Here is a 25,449-nt window from a genome sequence, read left to right as displayed (position 1 = left end):
TTAACAAATGGGCAAGCAAGCAAGCGTTACGATCTTCGACGAATCTTTGCTGACCTGCAAAGGAAATAGGCCAGCTAGAACAATATCTACAATGTATCTATGTAGATTGTATAACTGTTTTCGATCGTGGCTACCGGAACAAATAGCTTGCCAAGCAAGTAGTAGATCTGTCAATACAAAATATTTGATCGTTTACGATTTTTGTTAAGATAAAATAATAGATACAGATCAAGATAATAGATATAGAGGAATCTTAGGTAAGAGCTTTGATGACGTATATTTAACATTACTCTATGTTATTTTAGATGATTGATTCTAGAACAATGTTACTTATCGACATTGAAGAAAATATCAGGTGAGTTTCCTAATATTTTCTAATACTTTCATAACTATATACATAAATATACGTTCTTCACCCCATTGAATCATCCGAGTAAACTTCCACAGAACATAATATAGTTTGTCAGATCGTACAAATGACAAATTGATTAACGGCTTAGCACATACCTGCACATGTGCTTATATCGGCACAATAAAAGTGAGTATGTCGGAAAGGTATGCGACGAAGAGTTTCTTTTGTTAAATGGTTTTGGTTGCAGTTGAATGAATCACACGCCATCATGGTAGAGTATTCGCAAGATATCTCAAATCGATATCGGAATGGGCTTGGGGGAGAGCTGGAGAAAGACATAGAGAGAGGGAGAGAGACAGATTGCGATTGCCTAAGGCTACTGCGCAGAAGCCGGGGCCGGGCTGCGCACGCACACTCAGCGCAGACGCTTTGTTATTTGTGTGTTCGATGAACCGAAATTATTGCTGACCCACTTTCCACTATATGGCCAATGGAATCCACAAAAAAAGCGCACAGCTCGGCGATAGAAAGAGAACAGTTCCAGAGAGAGCGCATCTGTGTGTGTGTGTGTAGGAGAGCCAATTGAGAACGGCGTCGATGTCGACGTTGCGATCGTAAAGAAAAATAATAATAAATTTGTTGTTGCTTATGAGGAGTGTATGTGTGTGTGCTTGCTGCTTGTAATTTACGCAACACTCACTCGTTTGCCGATTTTTGCTTTGCTACTTGTTTTGCGGGCAGCGGCCGCAGCACGAGATCAACAACCATCTGCAGCAGCAACAGCAGCAGCAGCAGCAGCAGCAGCGCTCTTTGCACAATAGCTTCAAAATCTGAAATCAAAACCTGTTCCAAACTTGGCAAGCTTGCCACACGTCTCGGCCAAATCAAAAAGCTGGCTCAAGCCAAGCTTTGACGTCAGCAGCGTCGCGACGCAGTTGTCGCTCTCGCCGCTGCTGCTGTTGTTGTTAATCGTTGTGACTGTACCTTTTTTTGTTGTTTGCATTGAAAACTTGTTTGTTGTTGTTGCTGTTGGCTGTTGATGTTGGTGTAGCTGAAGCTCTGCTTGAGCTTTCCCTGGGTGTTGATTGAAATCGATCTGTGCAGATCTGAAGCAGTCCACGAAAGGGAGACTTAGCGGTTAAGTTCTGAAGCTTTGACCTTGTAGTCTCAATCTTATCAGATACAAGTGCATTATTTGCACGTATGTACGTATGTATGTAAGTATGCATAAATGTTTATATATATATATATATGTGTGTGTGTGTGTTTAGATACACATATAATTTAGTGGGGCTTAAAGTGAGGCCTGTCCATGTAATTAATAGTGCTGGGCCTGACGGCAGGCTGTGCCACGCCCCGTGCTTGTCGTTTTTGGAACGAGCGGTTAAATGACGCTTTCCTGTGTATTTAAGGTGTCTAAACTTGACTACCGTGCGGAGTGCTTGGGCCTGGACTAGCAACAACACAACACAACAGAACAGATCTCAGCACAACGCAGCAGAAAGCAACACAAACGCTCGCAGCGTCCGTAACCTTGCCCAAGACACACTCAGCAGCCAGTAGCCAGCATCCCATGGCCCCCAACCCGCCCGCTGCTGCTGCGGCTGGTGCGGCTGCTGTCGATGACCATTATTTTAGCCAGCCCAGACACAATCTCAAGCTACGAATGTCGACTGAGGGACTCTGACTGCTGGCTACTGTTGTGCTTTTTGTTTTTGCTGTACCCGAGCTGGCTGACGCAGCAGCAGAAGAAAACGCAACTCGGAGCATGACAAACAGTTGCAGGCAAAGCAAATAATTAGTATACATCGATTATCTTGCGCCCGGGCTCAAATGTGTCTGTCCATATGTGTATGTTTATATATGTACCTGGCCCGTCGGCTACTGTGCTGCCGATGCTGGCTTCAAACTGGTCCAACTCCAGATGTTGGCACAGCGCACACGCGCTGCTTCCTCTCGATGATGTTGCCGCAGTCGCCGTTGCAGCGCCTACGCGAGCGCGCACCCATACAGCCCACAAAACGAGTTCCCCCGAAGCCAGTCGAGCATTCTGCATTCTGCATTCGCCATATGCGCAGCCATAAAATGCCGCGCCAGAACTGTACACAGCGGCAGGCACATCCAAGCTCCATGGAGCACAAACAACGTTGATGACGATCACGACGACGTGTGCTCAGCTCGTGCCAATTCTTTGACTTTAAGTACGCGTTTGTGTTTGAGCTTGGGTTTGGGTTTGGGTTGAGGTTTGCGATTTCAGCTTTGGCAGTTGGCAGTTGGCAGCTGCATGTAAATGGCTATGCACATATATACAATTGTGCATACATATTTATGCACAAGCATTCATTTGCAGTTGCTCAAACGCCTTAGAAGGCCATCAGACTGCAAAAGGTAAAATCCATTTGCATTTAATCAAAATTGTTTTTCATTACGTCCATAAACCCAATCGGTCCAAGTATCCAATTTCAAGACCATGTTTGCATATTCATATACATATATATAGGTGCAGACGCATGTGCATGCAATTCTAGTTGTAGAAGGCTTAAGCGTAATTATTATATGACTGACAGTTGGAAATCTAAAATAGTAACTAGTTACAGACTAACTGAATGCACTGTCAATATAAGCTGGATGCAAATGAATATGGCCCACACGAGTTTTAAATATTCCATTCAATATTGACAAGCATTTGTATGGTATTACAATTTTATAAATAAATATATCACTGTCTGAATATTAATATTATATATATTTTTAAATGTTTATTCGAGATGAATAACGTCTAAGTTGATTATAAAATGGCCAATTTTTTATATGGGCACATCGTAGCTCAAACGATTCAAGACTGAATCAAACCCAATCTATATCAAATTCTAATCTATAATATGCTTTCTTATGCAAAATATGCAATTATAAAAGAGTTAACTTTTTGAATGTCTTCTCTGTGCCACATATACATGTGTACAATCGGGAGAGTTCTTCAAATATCATTTTCATTTGTTCTATTCTGTTATATACATATTATCATTTTAATTATAAATTTCTCTGTATATAAATTTTAGTGCTCTTTAATAATTTCTAACAAATTGAACAAGAATTTTTGGTAAATAAAATTTTGATTCTGGATCATTTATTGGCCTGACTCGAAAATTAAATGCAAATACAAAATGATGCTATAATAAATATATTAAGCATTATTTGATCATTTATTTCCCCCATTTTGTTGGCTAATTGACATTAATTAAATACGGTATACAAATGGTGTCGTAATTAATGATAAATGCTCTTACATGTCAATTTGTACTAATTGAGGCAACGTAATTTGGTAGCTAATGTGCTGATATTTGGCTTCGGGGAAATGTTACATTAAAGTCATTTTATTTGAGCAATAAGATGTTTCATGTTTCATGTGCAAAACTTGTTAGCCCTTCCATTTCTGTTTTTTTTTTTTTTTTTTTTTTTTTTTTTTTTGCTGCTGCTGGCTAATGAGTTATCAACGGATGTTGCCCGGCTCGTAGCCTGCAGCCTCTAAAGGCACCACACTTCTCTTTCCCTCTTTCACTTTTGAACAGGGCTCTCTCTCTCTTTCTTTCTCTCAATCTGCTGCCGACTGGCGGCTACTGTCTAGCGGCTACTGTTGCTACATGCATACACATACATACATAGAGAATACATAATCTTGATCGACTTACGGCTTTCAGTTCGTAATGATGATATTTTCATCATCCGTTTGTTTTATCAGAATATTCTTAACGCTGTTCTTGTTCAAGTAGCTGTACATTTAGCCATGGGAGTTACCAACAGCGGAGCTACCTGCACTTGAGCTACAACTTCAACATGGGCCCGTGTGCTTTTGTCTAGTGAAATGTTGAAAGCATCATTAATTTTTTTTTTTTTTTTTTTTTTTTATAGTATCTTTCGCCTCTTAGCCGAAACTTTAATATACATACACATACAGCCAGTGTATGAGTGTGTGAGTATGATAATTGCAGGCGGAAAGCAAAGACAGAGATGGAGAGAGAGAGAGAGAGGGAGAGCACCAAATACTACACGAGTAGCTGAGCTGGATGACCCATAATTACCGCACACCGGTCCCAGTCACAGTCCCAGTCGTGGCCAACAGAACAATCATGGGAAAAATGACTGTAACTCTCTGTCCGTGTTCTGTTTGTTGCCTTTAAAAAGTACAATAATTTGAGCAATGGCAACGGCAAAAGCAATGGCAATGGCAATGGCAATGAAAATGCTTCATTTTATGATTATCTTGCCGTTTACACGGCACGCATAAACACAAAAAGCACGCAGCCTGAGCAGCACCAGGTCGCAACGGGCCCCCAAATACTGATCCCATTCCCAGTTTCACTCGCAGTCAACAAACCCCAATCTCACTAACTCTCAGTCGCAGGCCCAGGCATTGCCCCAGTTCTCTTTTTGTCAATTTCGAGATAATGTTCGTCACCAAGCCGTAATTCGATTTCCATACCCTTATCCCTGGCAGAATATATTATAATTTCTGACGCCATATGTAAATTACGGACATTAACTCAAGGTATATGAAACACTTGATTTACTTAAATATGAACAAGAAGAAGTTCTCCATTAATATAGAAAATATTGAAAAATAAAAAATAATAAAAAAATATTATATAATATAGACTATTATATTTTATTTTATTTTATTTATATTTTACAGCATAAAAAGTACAATAATTTGAGCAATGGCAACGGCAAAAGCAATGGCAATGGCAATGAAAATGCTTCATTTTATGATTATCTTGCCGTTTACACGGCACGCATAAACACAAAAAGCACGCAGCCTGAGCAGCACCAGGTCGCAACGGGCCCCCAAATACTGATCCCATTCCCAGTTTCACTCGCAGTCAACAAACCCCAATCTCACTAACTCTCAGTCGCAGGCCCAGGCATTGCCCCAGTTCTCTTTTTGTCAATTTCGAGATAATGTTCGTCACCAAGCCGTAATTCGATTTCCATACCCTTATCCCTGGCAGAATATATTATAATTTCTGACGCCATATGTAAATTACGGACATTAACTCAAGGTATATGAAACACTTGATTTACTTAAATATGAACAAGAAGAAGTTCTCCATTAATATAGAAAATATTGAAAAATAAAAAATAATAAAAAAATATTATATAATATAGACTATTATATTTTATTTTATTTTATTTATATTTTACAGCATAACAAATTTATTAATTCAACCTCTAATAAATCACATATACATATATATTATAATTATGAGTTAAAAATTAAGAGTTTTCCTTTGCTCTAAGACAAACAATTAACACCAATCAAATGTTTGTAAATTTGTCTCTAGCCCAAGGCTTTGCTTCGTGCATAACTATATCGTATTATATATTTGTACAGTTACAACTGTGCTAAGCTAAGTTAACTGATATATAATAGTCGCTTAGCTTTTATCTGACAAATCAGCATTAGCTCACACAATTCATTTTATTGTAATTTTTAATAACTATATAAATTTGAGAAGTTCTCAGAGCCTGCCTCTTAGGTAAGGTATTACCTGTGCGACTTTTTGCTAACACTTGATCATTCCTGTTTTTTTTTTTTATTATCAGCCAGCGCTGACGCAGCCCTTTTTGAGCCCTGGAACAAGTGCAGCGAGCAAGTGCACCTTTATCTGTGCCTTTACCTTTACCTTTACCTTTACCTTTACGTTTACCTCTACCTATGCTAATTAGTGCAGCGGCCTCGGCCTTGTTTTTATGCGCTTTCAGCGTGAACTGTCCAGCCGGCGGTTCGGTAGCTACGTCGCTCGGCTAGCTGCATAAATTTTCTGCTCCAAGGCAAAAAGAGCATACCGATACCACATACTCGCACATAAATAATTTATGCGCCAACTTTCATGGGAAAAGTGAGACAGAAAAACGTTAAGCGGAAATTGGAGTTGGTGTCCTGACAACGGATTTTTACATGCGACCGCAGGACAGGTGTGTGCAGTGGTGTACCTTTTACCATATCATAATCAGAGGGTTGTTAATAAGCGCCCACAGCGTGACGAAGCTCTAAAGATTTTCCCTCTGCATGTCGTACTGTATTATGTAGGTGAGGTAGGTGACCAGACCGGACATATAGATCAATATCAGCTCGTTGGATACCTCGAATAAACCCAAAGGACGCACTCGAAATTCTTTATAATTGAGGCGGCTCAGGAACATTTCCAGCTAAAACAGATCCAAAAACAGAAAAGAAAATAGAATATATAGTTAAGGTGTGGAGCATATAATAAAACGTATAGTACGAATCAGTTCAGTTAACATTAACATAGACATACATATATTCAGAGATGCAATCATAATATTCACCTTCATATGCCAATCTTTGTTATTGGTAATGTAGTAATTCTCCACGCTCAGCCACCGAATAACTCGGGAATTGCTGCGTGCAATGTGAACCGCCACGGTCAGCAATAAAATATCCAATAATATCTTAAGAACCATGAACCATAAGCTTACGCCCCCAAGATTTTTCATTATGAAGAACGTAATCGATCCTATGCTCAAAAACTTAAACATTAGAACAACACAAAGTGGAAACTCGAATAAGCTGTGAAAGCTGTCGACCACTCGAGGAATCTCGTCGTAAATTTCCAGACACTCATCTAGGCGCTGGGCAGCTGCTTTTAGTTTCCTCCGACTAGCTGGAGTCCCATTAATGGTCTTCAGTTCGTTTAGCTGCTGGCGGAGCTCTTGTCGTATATAACTGTTAACCTGACCATAAATTATGCCAATGCTGAGGTATGCCACAAAGTAAACATTCAACATTACGGATGCATTGGCCGTATTATATAATTCGCAAATTGTGGTCAGCAGATAACCTGCATTTATATCAGATATCCTCCCTGGAATCAAGTAGCAGCTCTCATACATCAAGCCGATCACTTTTAAGAGCAGCAAAGTCAGAACCCATTTACTGCCATAGCAAACATCCTCAGATCCTCGAAGGGCATGAATCCTTTGAAAAAGCCTCAGGAAACTGTTGACCAAATCAACCACTCGATCTCCATACCAAAACTGTATCACCGCGGTGTAGACGCCACAGACCACATATATGAATACACGCATGATTAGGATTGTCCTAATATGGGATGCTTTGAACAAAAACATTAAACTACTATATATGTGAATAAATTGGCCGCACATCACAATCCTTAAGATCAGGCAGACCCACTTGTACCACTTTCGATTCTTGGCCACCAGACGACCACCACTTCCAGTGCTCTTAACGCTGAAGCAAATGATTCCCATAACTGTGGCATAATTCAAGGAACCTCTTAATATGCACACAGATACCCAAGAGGTGTTAAACTGCCACCGACGACTTCCGAACATGACTAAGCCAATAATGACTAGTCCCATTAGCTAACAGTAGTCGCAATACAAAATCGATTTTAAATATTTACTAATGCTTCAGGGTTAACACTGAAGAGACTTATAGATATATATCTCAATTTAATTATCTTATTAGTTTTCTTTTCATAGTGTAATCATATGGGCTAATTGTAATATTTGAGATCAATTCTGCTCGACTAGTACATATCCTGCACCCTGCGAAGAATTGATATACAGCTTTAACATTCTCTATCATATCTTCTCACGTCCGTTGATGTTGAATTAAATTACACATATACGTTTTATTAATGACAAATAAATCGCAGATTTCGTTTCAAGTAGGATTTGATTTCATGTCATACTGTATTATATAGGTGAGATAGGTAGCTAAGGCGGACAGAAAGACCAATATCAGCTGATTGGATACTTCGAATAGACCCAAAGGACGTACTCGAAATTCGTTATAATTCAAACGGCATAAAAACATTTCCAGCTGAAAGAAAAAGAAGAAATTTTGCTACAACTTTTAGGAATGCTATGCACTAAGAGGCAAAAGTCGTTTATTTATTTTGGATTTATTTCTCTTACGGCTTTGACTGCACATTGATTATAACTCAATAATAAATAAATCATTTTAACTAGAAATATGAGACTCACCTTCATATGCCAATCTTTATGAACGCTGACATAGTAATTTTCCAAACTGAGACGTTGAACATTCCTCGAGTTGCTGCTTGCAATGTGAACCGCTGTAGTCAGCAATAGAATATCCAATAATATTTGAATCGTTAGTAGCCATAGGCGGATGCCTTCAGCTAAATTTAACGTGATGATGAAAGCAATTGTCGCCAAGCTTAGAAACCCATAGGATAGAAAAATACATAATGGAAACTCAAATAGTCTGTGATAGGCGTTTCCCAATTGGGCAATCTCATCGTAGATGGCCAGGCACTCGTCGAGGCAGTGACCAACGGCCTTTAGCTTCCTCCGGCTAACTGAGAAGCCGTGGCTGGAGTTTAGTTCACAAAGCTGCTGTCGCAGTTCGTGTCGCACAAAGCTGTTGACCTGGTCATAAGCGGTGCCTATGCTGAGGTATGCAACAAAGGTGAAATGCAATATTATAGACGCATTGACAGTATTATAGAAATCGCAAATCGTGGTGGAAATATGATAAGAATCCAATAATGGCATCATCACTGGGATCAAGTAGCAACTTTCATATATGCGACTGATCACCTTTAAGAGCAGCAGGATCAGAACCCATTTGTCGCCAAAGCCAACATCTTGACATCCTGGAAGTGCGTGTATCCTTTGAAAAAGCCTCAGGAATCTGTTGACCAAATCAACAACTCGTTCTCCGTACCAAAACTGTATAACCAGGGTGAAGACGGCACAGGCTATATAGATACATACACGAAAGATAAGGATTATCGTATAATGAGATGCATTGAGCACATGCATAAAATTTCTATATATTTGAATGTAGAGGCCACACATGACAATCCTTGAAATCAGGCAGAACCATTTGTACCACTTTCGATTCTTGGCCACCAAGCGATTATCACTTCCAATTCTGTTGACGCGGAAGCAGATGATTCCCATAACAGTGGCATAGTTCAAGGATCCTCTTAAAATGCACGCAGAGACCGAAGAGGCGTTAAACCGCCACCGACGACTTCCGAACATGACTAATCCAATAAAGACTAATGATACGAGCTAACGGGAGTCATATGTACTAAATGAGAACTCGAGTTTATTTGTTTGATTGTTAAGGGTCGACGCTGAAGGGCCTCATCGATGTATATCTTGCATTAGTAGATTAATTATATTCTTATACCCTGAACCCATTTTCAATGGGAAATCAGGGTATAATGGTTTTGTTGAAATGTATGTATCAGGCAGAATGAGGCGTGGCAGACCCCACAAAGTATATATATTCTTGATCAGGGCGACGAGCTGAGTTGATTTGGCCCTGTCCGTCTGTCTGTCCGTCCGTCTGTCCGTATGTTTGAACGCGTCGATTTCAGAAGATATAAGAGCTAGAGACTTCAAATTTTTTTTAATGTCCGTAATTACAGCGCGGATATCGAGTTTTTCATTAAAAATCGATAGCTCATCCCGATCTTTTTCTATCGATAAAAAATCTTATCGAAGAGCAGTTATAAAATTATATCTCCTACATCTTTAAAGCTAGAGTCTCCAAATTTTTAATGGATACTTATATGCATTTTATACAATTTCGGTTTTTGTTAAAATTTACCCCCACCTCTATATTCACCCCCTCACCATCACTTTCATAATAACTTTCAGTTATTAAACAATTAAGTTCTCATAGTAAGTGCACACTGCGCCCATGCGTGTTTATGCTTGTGTGTGTATGTGTTTGTGTATGTGTGTGTAAATGTTTGTGTATTTATGTGTGTGTATGTGTGTATGTATGCCTGTGTGTGCGTGTGTGTGTGTGTGTGTTTCTTGTGTAAGCTGAAAGACGCGAAAAATTATTGAAATAGGTATTACTCCAAGGGTTCAGGGGATATCGTAGTCGAGCAGTCTCGACTAGAGCTTTCTTACTTGTTTTTTCAATGCTTTTTTACTGTAAATATTTAAAATAAATGTGGTTTATATATTTCACTAGAATGATAAAGTGTAGTGTATAATTTCGAGAATTGTTAAATATATATTCGACTTTATTACATCGAAAATGGTCTGATAATTAAGTTGCTGTTGATTGATTCAACAAAAAGCGTCAGAGGCTGCGCCTTTGGTTATCATGATGAAATTGATTTCTGTATTGAATGTACTGAAATTGAAGGAATCACTTTTTATTGAAAAACTTTTTTGACTCACCAAAAATAATAAATCGGTAAGTTATTGCAGGCACTAATGACTAATTCACAATATTCGACATAATAACGTCAATGTACTTCATGGCCCGGCCACTGAAGCGTGACAAATTCAAAATTACTAATTTTCAAAATAAAATCTGTTTTTTTCAAAATTACTAATTTTCAAAATAAAATCTGTTTTTTTTTTTACCATGAAAGAGCATTATTGCAATCGATGTCTACATTTAACATTCTTCTTTCTTTATTAAAATTATATAATTTCGTAACTTTCTTTTCAAGTTGGATTAGTTTTCATGTCGTACTGTATTATGTAGGTGAGATAGGTGACCAGGCCGGACATAAACACCAATATCATCTCGTTGGATACTTCAAAAAGACCCAAAGGACGAAATTCCTTATAATTCAAACGACTCAAGAACATTTCCAGCTAAAAGAACAGAAGAACTTTTAGTACTTGTTTAATGGATATTATGTACCTATGATTGAATTTAATCTGATTTCATAATTGCATTTAAAATGTTAATCTATCCATATGGGAATATGATACTCACCTTCATATGCCAATCTTTACTCTCGCTCACACAGCAATTCTCGAAGCTGAGCAGCCGAATAACCCTCGAGTTGCTGCTTGCAATATGAACCGCGATAGTCAGCAATAAAATATCCAATAGTATTTTAATCGCCAGTATCAATAAGCGGATGCCGTTATATAGATTAAGCATCACAAAGAATGCGATTGACGCCAAGCTCAAGAACCCAAACAATACAATAATGCATAGCAGGAAATCGAATAGCTCGTGAAAAACTTTTCCCACTTCGTGAATCTCCTCATAGATGGCCAAGCACTCGTTGAGGCAGTGGCCAACGGTTTTTAGCTTCCTCTGACTAATAGGGATTCCGGGTCTCGAATTTACTTCGCAAAGATCTCGCCGAAGCTTATATCGAATATAATTGTTGACCTGGTCATAAGCGATGCCTATGCTGAGGTATGCCACGAAGTAGATATGTAGTATTATGTAGACATTGGCCGTATTATATATATCGCAAATAACAGATACAGCTAAAACACTGCTATACTCGAAAAATAGCAATGGAATCAGGTAGCAAAGCTCGTAAGCCAAGCCGATGACTTTCACGAGCAGTAAGACCAGCACCCACTTGTCGCCATAGCCTATATCTTGACATCCTGGAAGTGCGTTTATCCTTTGTAACAGTCGCAGAAACCGATTCACCACATCAACAATTATATGTCCATACGAGTACTGCATCATTAGAGTGGAGATAGCGCAGACAACACAGATGAAGAACCGACTGGCAACGATAAACCTTAACTGTGAAATACTAATCGTGTAGATGAAATCGTAAATTAGGATACAATATAGGCCACAGATCAAAATCCTTGAAATCAGGCAGAACCATGTGTAAAACTTTCGATTCTTAGCCACCAATGGACCATTATTTCCATTTCTCTTCACGCTGAAACAGATGATTCCCATAAATATAGCGTACTTCAAGGATCCTCTCAAAATGTTCGCTGACACTGAAGAAGCGTTAAACCGGCACCGACGACTTCCGAACATGACTAATCCAATAATAATAACATGTCAAATAGGTTAAAGGGTCTTATATGTACAGAAATGCACTCGATTTTAATTGAAGACCTCAATTGATAGATATCTGTAGAGCCCAATAAACTAATTAGCTTGGCGTTAATTAGCCTGCTATTGCATAGACATGCATACCGCTTGGATATATTTATAATATATATTCCAAATTAATTTATTATTTTGTATATAGAATAATTTATTAATATAATATCAAGTCAAATTTCAAATCTTATTCGATTGCATGCCATATTGTATTATGTATGTTAGATATGTTACGAGTCCAGACAAAAAGACCAATATCAGCTCGTTGGAGATCTCAAATAGTCCCAGTGGACGCACTCGGAACTCGAAAAAATTCAACCGACCCAAAAACATCTCCAGCTGTAATGAATTGAAATACATGAGGATGACAGAGTTGTTAAATGGGAATTTAAGTAATAAATGAAAATAGTAAAAGTGCTCCAAAGTGGGAAACAAATGAAAATAAAGTAACTCTTGACTTGAATATACTCGGAAATAAATTCAACTTGTCTCAAATAATAATTATACTGGAAAAAAGCATTTTCCCATTGGCCATTACCCTAGTTGGCGTATCAGGGAAATCTTAGCACTAAATCAGATGAGAATAGACATGAATATATATTACTAATTTTTCAGTTTACAACTTCCATTACGGCAAAATGACTTGTGTTACTATGGACAGACGGACAGGCGGTCAGACGTATAATATACTATGTATTAAAACTAATATAGCCTGTTTTCCCGTGGGTAGTGCATTCGTATATTTGTGAATTCAGTACAAGAAACTGTCATAAGATTGGCCCACAAACTTCAGGCTTACCTTCATGTGCCAATCGTTGCGTTCCGTTACGTAGCAATTATCGAAGCTTAGTCGGCGCACCACGCGGGAACTGCTGCTGGCACCATGAATGGCCAGTGTCAGCAGCACCACATCGAAGAACAATCGAGCCACTAGCAACCAGAGCCCCACATTACGAAATCGCTGCAGCATGATGAAGTAGGACACCAATGTCATGCTCAAGAAGGCGAAGAGCAGTATGAGGCATAGCGGTAGCTCCATCAGCCGATGAAACGCGCTGCCCACCCGCTGGATATCATCGTAGATGGCCAGACACTGGTCCAGTCGGCAGCCAGCGGCCCTTAGCTGTCGTCGACTCACTTCACTGCCATTGAGCTGCTCCAGTCCTTGCAGCTGGCGTCGCAGCTCGTGCCGCACGTAATGATTGACCCGGGCGTAGAGGGCGCCCACGCTGAGGTAGCCCACAAAGCAGAGGTGACCGATCATGGTGGCATTGGTGTTAACGTATAGTTCACACAGTATGGTTACAAAGAGTCGCATATTTAAGCCGTTGAACAATTCCGGAATTTCGCAGAACACTTCGTTCATGAGGCAAATCATCTTGAAGATCAACAAACTCAACTCCCGCCTACCGCCAAAGCCGCTCGCCTGGCTGCCGGGCAGCGCGTTGACCTTGCGAAATAGCCTCAAATAACTGTTGACCACTCGGAGCACATGTTGCCCAAACCAGAATTGCAATGTCAGAGTGACAAAGGCACAGATCAGGCAGCACACCAACCGAATCCAGGACAGTATAATCAAATGGGAGTTATCCAGAATGAAGATGTAATCCAGACTCAGATAGCCATAAATGACGCATATTAGCAAACGTGTTAGCAGACAGAACCGCTTATACCAGAAGCGGTTCTGGGCGACCAGGCAGCCATCGGTGCGATTGCCCTCGATGCCAAAACAGATGATTCCCAGAAATGTGGCATAACGAAAACCTACATGCAAGATGCTCGCGGAGAGCGAGGAGGCGCTCAGCTGGCGACGCCGACCGAACATGACTAAGCGAGGGAATTTGCGGAATGTTGTAATGTTGCAGTGCCTGGCAATATTTATAAGCCCATGCACAGTCATACACACACATACATATACATACATACATTTATATGTGTATGAGTCTGTGTATGTATGACTGACTGCTTGGTCAAGGTCGGTCTACATATGTCCACTTATCTTGAGGGTTCATTAAGCTAATGGCAAGTAGGAATAATATTTTGATAAGGCTGCGGACTCCAGTGCGTTTTGTTGTTATTGGAAATAATTTCATAGCTATTGAAAATGGTTTGTATTACGATAATTGAATTTAGAGCTAATATCTGCATTGCATATTCATTGATACGATCAAAATATTTACAATATTGACACATTCCATATCACTTTAAGCTTATGTATCCAAACTTATACTTATTACCAAACACGGCAAACTCTATCTCTAATCTCTGCACTCTATCTTATCATTCAAAGATTTGTTGATGTGGAATATGCTAAAGTCTCTACTAGTATTAAACATATTCAATATTTATAGTATTTTTGTATAATATTTAAATCACCTAAATCAATCCAGAGCGCGCAAAACAATTTTAATGATTGGTTTCATGTCATTATACCATCAGAACTAAATGCTCTTCCCAAAAACTTTGGCCACGGTTGTCCCAAGCTTCTAAAAAATAATAATTTGTACCTTAAATTTTTATCTGAAAATATTAGTTACCCAAGCTAATCCGTTTAAACTTGGGAGTTCAAAATTATTTTTTACTATAAACCGAACTTAACCCCGATTTCTCTAAATTTTACTATTTTACTATTACTATTAATCTAAAATTAGGACTAATTTAAGAATTAAGCAATGACAAATTAACCAATTAGTTATATACAATAGACCTACCCAATTTAAAGCTCGACGCAGGTACATACATACAATATATAATTATAATGTGGTATACTTGAAGAGTACTGAATCAAACATGTACTCGATTAGGAAGCTATGTTACATGTACTCTATAGAAGACATTTAATAATAGATATCGTAGACATATATAAGTATGTACGTATGCACCTGACTAGAGTTGAACATTTAGCTTGGCTGTTCCCCCATTGGTTTTCGATTCACACGCTCACGATCCTGCCTGGTGTTATTGTTGTTGTGCTGTGAGCTGACGGTCTAAGCTCCCCCATGTAAATGACGCCCCCATTTCATGGGATGCGTGTACGTGATCCTCTGGCATATCTTTTATGCTACATCTTCTCTCCTACTCCTAAAAATTGTATATGTCTGTGCACGATTACAGCGTTCAGTGATTTGCGTCCAGATCGGAGAGATCTCTCAAGCTGCTTACCTCAGACAGCGCCCCTGCCATTGAGTGCCATTTGAAAAGAATTTTCTCATTGTTGTTTTTTTTATAAATTTTTTAGGTATATATGTTTTTTTTTTAGGTAATTACAGTAACAACAAGAGGAGAGTGAACAATGCGAGGCTAGGGGACAACGTACGAGGCACGTACATTTTCCAGCATTGTACGAAAATTGTGGGAACAATCACGAAATGAGCACTGGAAACCAAAAGTGCTTTGCATGTTATGTTTGCTGTTCATTTTGCGCAAATTGGCTTGGCTCAACTCAAGTCAGCTCAGCTCAGCTTGGGTCACCTTGGTTTTGGTTTTGGCTTCAGCTTTAAAATTGCGAAAGCCAGCCCCGGCCCGGGCCGGACCAGACCAGGCCAAACCAAAGGAAATTATGCGAAGCGGCTGGCCACAACTTGGTCAGCAGATTAGAGCAAACCGAGGGCTGCCAATTGCTCAGCGTGACCTCACGTCCAAAGGCAGACACGCAGCCTCAAAATGCGAAAGAGAGGCGGAAAGAAAGAGAGAAGGAGAGTGATACGTGCTGTTGCTAGGTGAATGGGTGGTGCCATAAAAGCAGGCAGCTTGCAGCAGGGTTGATTGATTTTTATTGTGAGGACAGTGTGTATGCGTGCATGTGTATGCATGTGCATGTGCATGTGTGAGTGTGTGCTAGTGATTCACGGCCTTGGCTTGCTTTTCACGCTTTTCCAGCCATTGCACTCTCTGAATGATCTCTGACATTAATGATGATTAATGAAAACGCAACGCTATTACATTTTTCCCCTTTCCACTATTTGCTATAATTTATTGCGATTTCTTTTTATAGTTCCCGTTTTCTGAGCGCCGTTGCAAATATGTGAAAGCCGCGAAATAAAAAAACGACAAAACAGCGAATGTGCGTGTGTGTGTGTGTGAGTGTGTGCGTGTGTATCCGTGTGCTTTGTGCGACTGTAGCTGCACAAGTTTTATGGCACCAGAGGCTTTACCGTTACGGCATAGTGAAAAAAGCTGGCTGTGTCATAAATTGTTGTTGTTTGTTTTGTGTGTGCTTTGCTTTTATAGCGAGGCGAAATGCAAAAAGGTGCAGGCGAAAATGCGGCCTGCGCGACTGTTCGCTCGGTCCTTCACTCTCTGCTGCTCTCTGTCTCCGTCTTTCACGCTCTCTCTCTCCCTCTCAATAGCTTCTATGACTATATGCGTGCGAGCGTGCATGCGTGTGAGCATGCGCATGTGTGACTGCATTGCGAATGCGAATGCCAGCATTAAAAATCTTGAAATTACATGCTAATAACCATACCCCTTGCAAGCTACTTCCATAAGTGGGCAAATAGTATGTTGGACTTGTTGCTTGTTACTAAATGCACAGCATGTAATTTAGTTTTGCGAAATGCCATTATTACATAAAGACATACGAATAGCCATAGATACATTTTTATGTACATACATATATACGCATACATATGTGGATAAATACAAACATACATGCATTCACTTCCAATTGAACTCAAATAGTTACTGTTGCGCAGCTTAGATTCCAAATGCGCATATACACATATGAATGTGTGTATGTATGTAAATGCACACAGCCTCGAATTGAAGCACACATGCACGCTCATATATGTATGTATGTATATGTCTATGAGAGCGTTGGGCGCATGGGCCGCCAACTGAGTGGCCGCTCTTCAGGCAGCATCAATCTTCATCAAGCCGATGCCGTCGCCGACACCGACGCTGACGCCGATGCCGATGCCGACGCTGACGTCGTAGTTTGCCTAAGGCCTGCCGGAAGTGACAGCCAATCTAATGTTAAGTGCCCACTCCACGGGCTACACATTCATTACAACTGGAAAGCATTTTCTCAAATGTCTGCAGGCAGCGTTGGATACAATGTGGCACACACAGAAATACACATGTATATAAAACGCCGTACAGTAGAGCTTCGACATGAGAAACACAGTTAAAAATGTATGTATATGTTTAAATATCTTAATTTGTAAGCATAAAAAGAAGGAACTAATTAAACAAGTATACTTACATAATATACATCTATAATATACATCTATCTGAACAGAAACCAGATATGAATCTGTAGGCCATACAGTTTTCTATTTCCAAAACCATGCTATGAAGTATATTGGAGCGGTATTTCACTGTAGCAAACAGTTGCCCTTGCTTAAAACCGCTTCATACAAGCATTCGAAAGTTTCGCTGACTCATTTTCGTTTTCCCTCCACTTAGGCACTCACTTTTCTCATTTCGTTTCACACGAATCACGCTATCAAGAGCGCCCTCCCTCCCCATAGAGAAATAAAAAGCTTTAAAATATTTTTTACATTTGAATTTTGTATCTTTTTTCTTGTATTTATTTATTTTTTTTTTTCAAGATTTTTAACTTTTTGCTAAAAAGTACATTATACAGTTGTTTTGTAGTGTGTTGTGTAGGTTATACAATATTTAGTTTCATTTAAGGAAATATGCACAGTTTGTGTTGTTTTTGTTTTTTGTTTTTGTTTTTTCTACTTTAAGATTTTGTCTCCCCTAAAGAATGTCAATAACAATGTGACAGTTCGTCTTTAGTAGAGCTTACAATTTTGTTTACCGTAATGCGAATTAACATATTATACACAATTAACAGAGAATAATAATAATAAAATAGTCAAAATAGTCTCTGTAGTTCGTTTGCTTTAAATAATTTCAATTAATAAATTACATTTAGACAAAATAATGTACAATTTTTTATTGAGATCATGACAAACTGTAAATACTTTCGGCACACGCGTGCAGCAGAAGCCGGAAACACGCTGAGAACGCTTTGAAATTGGGGGTTTGTTATTAGTAATTAATTTGTAATGTTTTTTTTTTTTTTTTTTTTTTTTGAGTGTGCGTGTTGGTGTGCTGTCGTATTTGAAGCCCACTAAATGTACTGTTAAGTCTTGGTTTTGTTTAAACAAAAATATACACATATAAAAAAACATAAGTTAAATAATAATAAAAAAAATATGTAATAAATATCAATTATTGCAGTTATTGTTCCTACACCCTTTGCACATCCTCTTCTCCCCAATTGGCCCAATTTCGCTATTATGGCTATCAGCCTCAACGTGGTCGCTGCTGATCTGATTAATTTTACGTTTTGGCACTCTCGAATCTCCTTTGTAAGCTTTGCGCACGGGAAAGTTGCCTGCAAATGAATCCAAACAAAATGCTATAATTAGATACAGTTGAAAAAAAAAAAAGTGTCTCTGTGTGTGTGAGTGTGTGTAAATAGCTAAAGTATAAACGGCTGACCTTCAAATGCGAACCAAAGGAAAAGGGAAAGCGACGACGACAAAAAGCAAATGCAAATGCAAAGCCAAACGCAAGCGTTGACATTTACCACAAACAAACTGCAACAGAGTAAGCACACATGCATATACATATGCACATACACACAACATGTATAGAGCTCTCTTATCATGGACTATGTATGTGTAGCAGTGTTGCCGAATCAGCTATTTTGTAGCTAGATCTGGCTACCTTTTAAAGCCGATTGCTACACAAATTTTCAAACAGCTGTTAGCTACAAATCTGGCTATTTTCAAATATTACATTTAGCTAAAATGCCAGCGAACTTGTAGCAAAATTGGCTTCGATACTTTTTAAATGTAAATGATTTAAATGTACTGAGTTTTGTGTAGAATTAATACTACAACTGAAGAATAGGTAAGCTTTCTAAAATGTTATGCAAAATTCAATTCTTATCCGTTTTTATACCCTGAACCCATTGAAAATGGGAAATCTGGGTATAATGGTTTTGTGAAAAAGTATGTAACGGGTAGAAGGAATCATCGCAGAGCCCATAAAGTATATATATTCTTGATCAGCACGATGAGCTGAGTCGATGAGTCCACCCAACTACCTTAAAAAAAGGCAAATTATAGAAGCGACAATGGTGAAAATGACGAGTTGGTGGTCATAGATGAGATATTATCAGAATTAAATTAATAAAGTTGACTTTTTATGAAAAAAAAAAAAAAAACAGCACTGTTTTCTTTTTCGCTATTTTTTTTAGCTATTTTAGAAGAAAGTTGGCTACTTTTAGCTACTTTCAGCCTTCGGTTTTGCTACTTTTGCTGAAAAAGTTTCGGCAACACATTGTGTAGGTGACACCGCTTTTATTATACCCTGCACTAAATGTACATACATAACGTGTGTTTTGTTGTTATTGCCAATTTTCAGCAATCGGTGCTTAACCTAATCATACATACATATGTACGTACAAATGATATGTATAGAAAAATTTAAGTATAAAATCGAAGCGTTATTATTTGGTGAATGAACGTACACATCTACAAACATACAACATAGGTACATATGTATAAGTAAATCATGTTCATGTTTCCAAGTAACGTACTACTCTTACTCAGTCTTATAAATTAGTCATTTCTTATGTGCGCAATAAGAACTACCTTGAGTATTGCCATAGAAGCTCAACAGACGTAGCAACTACATTTGTCGTGGGTGCTTTATTTCACATATATGTAATTATATGTATATATGTAAATATATATATACATATATATAATGTAAGCAAATTATATGAAACTGGTATGAAGCATTTCATGAATACATTTTCGACTCAACTTTACTCTGGACATTTATAATCTATGACCCGTTTGTATAGTATGTATGTATTTAAACGGGATTTTTCTTCCGCTATATATTCTCAAAAAAAAAAAATTTTAAAAAAGAAAAGATAAAATAGAAATGTAAAAATAATAATAAAATTTTGTATATATGTACATACATATATGTATGTACATATGTACTTTAGGCTCAGCCAATCGGCACGCGCTCGCTTCTTCAAAACAACACCTTAGAAGAAGAACAAGATGATGAGAGAGCTAGCGGCGTTGTAAGCCATTTACAGTTACAGAAAATTATAAGCCGACGACAACAAAGAGCGTCAAGCAATGCGGTCACTGAGCAGGCGGCGTTGGCGGCAGGCTCCCAGTCGGTGTCGGTGTCGCTGTCGCTCTTTTCAAGCATTGTAATTTACCGTTATGGGCACGTAAAGCTTCTCAATTCATTAAGCGTTTACAGCGCTTTCTACTACAAACGAAGTGCACAACAAAAAGAGAAAGAAAGAAAGAATCCGCGCCAGATAGGACGGTGAGACGACAACAAAACGCGTTTTGTTTACGAAATGTGTGTGTAGCGAGACATGAAACAGGAACGGAGACGACAACATCGCATAACATAAATATTTATAAGCACATGAACATACTCATATATATACACATGCATGCATACATACATATAAGTATGCATATGGTTGAGGCCGTGAGAGTTGCTGCATACATACATAATTATAACCTTAAATCGGAGGCGTGGTGAAAACTCGAAAGCAAAACAAAAAGGCAAACAGCTCGAAGAGAAACAAAACAAATGCGTCTAACTGTGAAGTACAGTGGTGGCCAAAACATGGCAAAAACGATTGAAAAACAGAAAACATTGACTCAAAGATAAGAAAAGCTCTTCGATTTATTAGGTAGAAGATGTATTCTACTTATTCAAGATTCATCAGATTCATCATCATCATAAGTAAATATATGTACATGTACATTATTATCATCCAGAATGTAAATATGTATATATTTAAGTTAATCATCACCACATTTGGACTAGAATATTGGAATTAAAATAAAATTGAAATGAATGAACGAATAGTTTAAAAATTTTAATAGATATATCATATAAAACAAATATAAAATATAATTAAAACCGTCTAATATGCGAATTAGTATATGGAGAATTCTTCACAATTTACTGGACCTGTCACAAGCGACAGACTCTGACGCTGCTGTACGTACGCGGGGCGCGTGACCTTCACTACGAAAAACAAGTAAGAATTTTGCAGTCGGGTGGTACCGACTGCATAATGCTTATTCAGTGTCAAAACTTTACTAGCTCCATTAGTATATAGTAAATTAATAAGTGAGGTTAACAGTACTTTAATCATTCAATATTGAGTTCACAACTATAGTAGATATAGTTTTGCAGATGTGCCGATGTGATATGGAGAAATATCTTGAGTTTTCCTAACCTGGCCGAATCATAAAAATCTATATAATATTTTTTTACAAGGGTTTTCATTAAGAATTTCAAGTCTCATGTTTCCATAAGCGGTGTACATTTCATAAAACTAATATACCCATTCCCTACATGCGTAGCCCACATACATACATATAGATATGAATAGGCGTACACACGCTTACGCATAAGTCAATACAAACACGCTTATCAAAACGTATGTATATACGTAAGTTAGTATTTAAAAAACAAAATCAAAAATTGGCGCCAAAACAAAATTTCATAGGCGACAGTGCAAAACAAAACCGAGCGCACGATTTCTGCTATTCTCTCTCGCTCTCTTTTATTTAAGAGTCTGCCCGATTGTCTGGCACTGTGTAGCATGTGTGCTTGTTTGTGTGTGTGTGTGAACTGACAAGACCCGTGTATAAGAGTCGTTGTGGGTGCGGTTGAGATGGAGCAACAGCAATATACAATGTACAGTCGTGTGCCGTCTTACTTTTTTCTTGGTTTTTTATTTTTTATACATTCGTATGTGTGTGTTGTGTGTGCGGCAACAACAACCGCAGAGAGCGCGCTGACAGAGATTTCCATTTTAATTGAGGCCTCTCGATTAATTGCTGCACTGCAGCTGCATTCGCTGACGCAATCACTTGTTGTTTTTTTCATTTCGATTCTATGTTTTGAGCAAAAGTTAAGCAAATATTGCGATAGATGTACATACATATATCTATATAATATATATATCTATATATGTAAATATATACATATGTATACTGACACTATTAATTTTTGGCGCGAAAAACATTTTTGTCAATTGACGCTGTCAGCGTCAACACCAATCGCACTGTTGTTATTTAACATTTTTCTTTTCTTCAATTTTATCTCTATGCTTGCTTACTATTGATAATCTGTTATGAATGGCAATGTTGTGTGGGGGGAAAACAAATCAAAGCGAAGTCGTCGATCAAATAAAGGGGAGCGGACAACACTCACATACAGACATAAATACATACATACACATATTAATACACAAAAGCGCTAAAAATGGTTAATGTGAACGCGATAAGTAAATGCCTATCAAAACAAAACAGCGAAAGCACGAGACTGAAATCAAAATAACATTTATTTGAGGCGCGAATAGCCTCATAAAAAGGGACAAAACTGTGCGAAATGAAGAACAAAGCAAAATCAGCGAAAATAAGTGCAAAGGTTATTGAATTATTGAGCGTCTGATAATAAGCTTGCCAATTTATAGGACAGTGCACCTGACAGAGAAGCTGAACGAGAGAGAGAGAGAGAGAGACACTTTCTTTGGATTTATATAGCAATAATTTTAATTAAAATTTTTAAAAATACATAAACAGCAAAAAAAAGGGAGCGAAAGAGAGACAGATAAAGCTTCTTTGGTTTCATTTAGTATGAAACAATTTATTAAACAAAATGTTTTTTTCAACTTTGTTGCACATTCGATTTGTTAAATATCAGGTGATTTTCGATTGGTACTACTTACGTTTAACGCTGTTTTTTTTTGCAACTAGAATTACTTGTTGCGCTTCCAAGTCCGCAAGTTTAAAACTTTTCTTTTCGCTAATGCTAACGGTAAACGTTTGCGTTTTCACAGGCTCCACTGAACTCAGCTGATTGCACTTTTCCTCTAATTTGTCGAGATCTATGTTATAGCGCTCCGCCATGTAGTGGACCTGGCGAGAGTTCTCCTCGGCTAGAAGGGCGTCGATGTCGGCGCTAGCACACGTACCGAACAAATTCCGCCTTTTCGCCTGCACTTCCGGAGAGGACCTCGAGGGTCTTGGCTCGAAGGCGGCTAATGGCTTCGCCACCGGTGGTACCAATATAAACGATGGCATTTTGTTCACACAATTCACTTTTTTTGTTTTTTGTTTCTATTCGCAATCAGATTTCTCTTAGCAAGCAAATGTGTTTTTTTTTTTTTTTTGCCACTAAATGCAAACAAAAACAAACCACACGAAATCAGATGGTGCTGAAGTCACGTACCGTACGGAGAAAGCATTGCAAGCTGCATGTAAATGAATGCAAATTTTAAACGATTTGTTAATTTATTTTTAAATTGCTCTTGGCATAGTTTCAATTTACTATTATTTATTTCTTTTCAGTTTGTACGCGCGTCGAAGCCGAAAAACACACTGCACACGGATCAACCACTACCTATCAAGTCGATGGTTGAAGCACGAATGAGCGTTTGGTTACGAAATTGCTCTTTCAACGACTCAGCACATATTCTGTTAATAACATTTTATGTTAACAACATTCAGAGAGAAAAATTTCAGATTCTCTTTGTTAGCGGTAAGAGCGTGGTGGTGAATTCGGAGTCAGCGATGCGTTAAGAGCTAGATCGCTTCACAAAAAAGCTAAATCTTGTGAAATCAAACAAAGACATTTAAAATGTTGCTGATACATTCTCATTTTTCGCGTCAGATCATTTTTTTTTTAGTTCTATTACGGAAAAATTTTTAAACGAGCTGGAAGCGGAAAGCTAGCTAGAACAAAATACTCATCTTCTTGGCGGCACTGTTGTCAGTGTTGCCGTTTTTTCCAGAGAAAAAATAGCTGAATCAGGACAAAAATTAAGCAAAAATAAATTAAGTCTCAGAAACAATTAGTTGAAAAATAAGATAATATTTTAGAATTGTTTTCTTTATATTTTAATACATAGATACACGTACAAATATCATTACAAACTTTTCATATTCATGAAAAACAAAACGAAAATAATTGAAATTTTAACATTATACATTTTAGATGTTTACATTGATAATAAACCTGCCAATAGATAGTCTACAGACTCTTTGGTCTCATAATTTAAATATTCCTTGGTTGCGATCGATTTGAGGCAATTTAGAAAAACTCTGTAATCAAAACATCATCTGTTATCTCGGCTCAATTCAGATGTACATTTTAAAAAATATTAGTTTCTTTTTTAATGAGACTATTTCTTTAAACCTTTACCTTATGGCTTATATTGAGTTTAACGTATCAAAGTTCATCCTATTTCTTATTTAATATTTTATTAAATTGACTTGGCTAAAGACCCTTCAACTTCGGCATTCCACCAAGGTAACGAATGTATGCGAAGCGCGACAACAAATATATCTAACGACTATATGTTAGAGATGATTGCAGAACTTGCGATGTTAGTCAGCTGCCAGCTTGTTAGTTTGTCTATTAATCGGTACCTAATATCAGATATTAAACAAAATGTGTATTAGCTGATTCAATTCATAAATAAGCCACATTTTCCGCTATCCGCAATTTCCAAATTTCTTCCGCAATCGCACTTGAAAATAAGCCAAAACGGCAACACTGACAATTGTTGCCAGATTTTGAAAGGCGCAGTACTAAGTACTTGCTTGTTTACTCTTTACATTTTAAGAGCGAAAATGTTCTCTTAGTCGCTGTTATTTCAATGTGGGGTTGAATTGCCGCATTTAACAGAGGCTAGACGATTGAGTGAGATTTGAGATTTTATGTACATGTGTGAGTATGTACATATATTTGTATGTTCATTACTTTAGTAAATCTTACATTGTGTTGCGTCTATTGTTGTTATGGGTTAATGTTTTAATGATGTTTAGTTCCTAGTCCAAGGTCAAAGCCAGTTTCATGCAGCATTAAACGGCATAATTAGTGAGTCGTGTTTACAAAATAAATAAATTACAAATACTACGAAAAAACACTTTCGCGCTTTAAGCGTTCGTTCGAGCGTTACCCGCAAACGAAAGTGAAAACAGCTTGAAAACGACATAGAAATATTGTTGCGTATGTATGTGTGTGTGAAATTGTGTAGCGTATACTGTGGGCACGTTACTGTTATACGATCGTGGTAGCGTTTTTTGCGTCTGCTTCGTTTGTGTGTTTTGCTTTGACCAAACGTTATACCACGCTTATTGGCTAAATGAATTGATCATTTACCTATTTATATATGTATGAATAATTCTCAGAACTCTTT

General features: G+C 38.0%; 5 protein-coding genes across 5 annotated transcripts; all 5 read right to left on the bottom strand.

Moving 5' to 3' along the window:
- Window positions 1-6,242: 6,242 nt before the first annotated feature.
- On the bottom strand, window positions 6,243-8,205 carry LOC6573773 (putative gustatory receptor 93b). The gene has a single exon (XM_044007380.1). It carries the CDS (start codon window positions 7,751-7,753, stop codon window positions 6,602-6,604), a length of 1,152 nt encoding a protein of 383 aa, XP_043863315.1. The 5' UTR covers window positions 7,754-8,205; the 3' UTR covers window positions 6,243-6,601.
- LOC6573774 (putative gustatory receptor 93c) lies at window positions 7,924-9,412 on the bottom strand. The gene is made up of 3 exons (XM_032728090.1): window positions 8,384-9,412; window positions 8,089-8,219; window positions 7,924-7,942 (listed from the first exon to the last, which is right to left on the bottom strand). Exons 1-3 carry the CDS (start codon window positions 9,410-9,412, stop codon window positions 7,924-7,926), a joined length of 1,179 nt encoding a protein of 392 aa, XP_032583981.1.
- A 1,434-nt stretch (window positions 9,413-10,846) lies between these two features.
- On the bottom strand, window positions 10,847-12,152 carry LOC6573775 (putative gustatory receptor 93c). Its single transcript, XM_001999798.3, has 2 exons — window positions 11,124-12,152; window positions 10,847-10,999 (listed from the first exon to the last, which is right to left on the bottom strand). The coding sequence occupies exons 1-2, from the start codon at window positions 12,150-12,152 to the stop codon at window positions 10,847-10,849; spliced, it is 1,182 nt and encodes a 393-aa protein (XP_001999834.3).
- Window positions 12,153-12,401: 249 nt separating this feature from the next.
- LOC6573776 (putative gustatory receptor 93c) lies at window positions 12,402-14,615 on the bottom strand. The gene is made up of 2 exons (XM_001999799.4): window positions 13,021-14,615; window positions 12,402-12,560 (listed from the first exon to the last, which is right to left on the bottom strand). The coding sequence occupies exons 1-2, from the start codon at window positions 14,143-14,145 to the stop codon at window positions 12,402-12,404; spliced, it is 1,284 nt and encodes a 427-aa protein (XP_001999835.4). The 5' UTR covers window positions 14,146-14,615.
- Window positions 14,616-17,770: 3,155 nt separating this feature from the next.
- Window positions 17,771-23,688, bottom strand: LOC26528004. The gene is made up of 2 exons (XM_015167126.3): window positions 22,975-23,688; window positions 17,771-18,570 (listed from the first exon to the last, which is right to left on the bottom strand). The coding sequence occupies exons 1-2, from the start codon at window positions 23,327-23,329 to the stop codon at window positions 18,401-18,403; spliced, it is 525 nt and encodes a 174-aa protein (XP_015022612.1). The 5' UTR covers window positions 23,330-23,688; the 3' UTR covers window positions 17,771-18,400.
- Between the last annotated feature and the right edge of the window lie 1,761 nt (window positions 23,689-25,449).

Source organism: Drosophila mojavensis, unplaced genomic scaffold (assembly GCF_018153725.1).
Source record: "Drosophila mojavensis isolate 15081-1352.22 unplaced genomic scaffold, ASM1815372v1 contig_16, whole genome shotgun sequence".
NCBI classification, from domain to species: Eukaryota; Metazoa; Arthropoda; class Insecta; order Diptera; family Drosophilidae; genus Drosophila; species Drosophila mojavensis.
Note: the sequence above shows the minus strand (reverse complement) of the source record. Positions and strands in the feature narration are given on the sequence as shown.

What these genes read in the sequence shown, in the direction of transcription:
- LOC6573773 (XM_044007380.1), bottom strand. Translation starts at nt 7,753, where the DNA reads ATGGGACTAGTCATTATTGGCTTAGTCATGTTCGGAAGTCGTCGGTGG.
- LOC6573774 (XM_032728090.1), bottom strand. Translation starts at nt 9,412, where the DNA reads ATGTTCGGAAGTCGTCGGTGGCGGTTTAACGCCTCTTCGGTCTCTGCG. An exon ending in ATAAAGATTGGCATATGAAG is followed by an intron (nt 8,220 to 8,383) that starts GTGAGTCTCATA and finishes TTTTTCTTTCAG; the next exon opens with CTGGAAATGTTTTTATGCCG.
- LOC6573775 (XM_001999798.3), bottom strand. Translation starts at nt 12,152, where the DNA reads ATGTTCGGAAGTCGTCGGTGCCGGTTTAACGCTTCTTCAGTGTCAGCG. An exon ending in GTAAAGATTGGCATATGAAG is followed by an intron (nt 11,000 to 11,123) that starts GTGAGTATCATA and finishes CTGTTCTTTTAG; the next exon opens with CTGGAAATGTTCTTGAGTCG.
- LOC6573776 (XM_001999799.4), bottom strand. Translation starts at nt 14,145, where the DNA reads ATGTATGTATATGTATGTGTGTGTATGACTGTGCATGGGCTTATAAAT. An exon ending in GCAACGATTGGCACATGAAG is followed by an intron (nt 12,561 to 13,020) that starts GTAAGCCTGAAG and finishes AATTCATTACAG; the next exon opens with CTGGAGATGTTTTTGGGTCG.
- LOC26528004 (XM_015167126.3), bottom strand. Translation starts at nt 23,329, where the DNA reads ATGCCATCGTTTATATTGGTACCACCGGTGGCGAAGCCATTAGCCGCC. An exon ending in AAAAAAAAACAGCGTTAAAC is followed by an intron (nt 18,571 to 22,974) that starts GTAAGTAGTACC and finishes ATTCATTTGCAG; the next exon opens with GCAACTTTCCCGTGCGCAAA.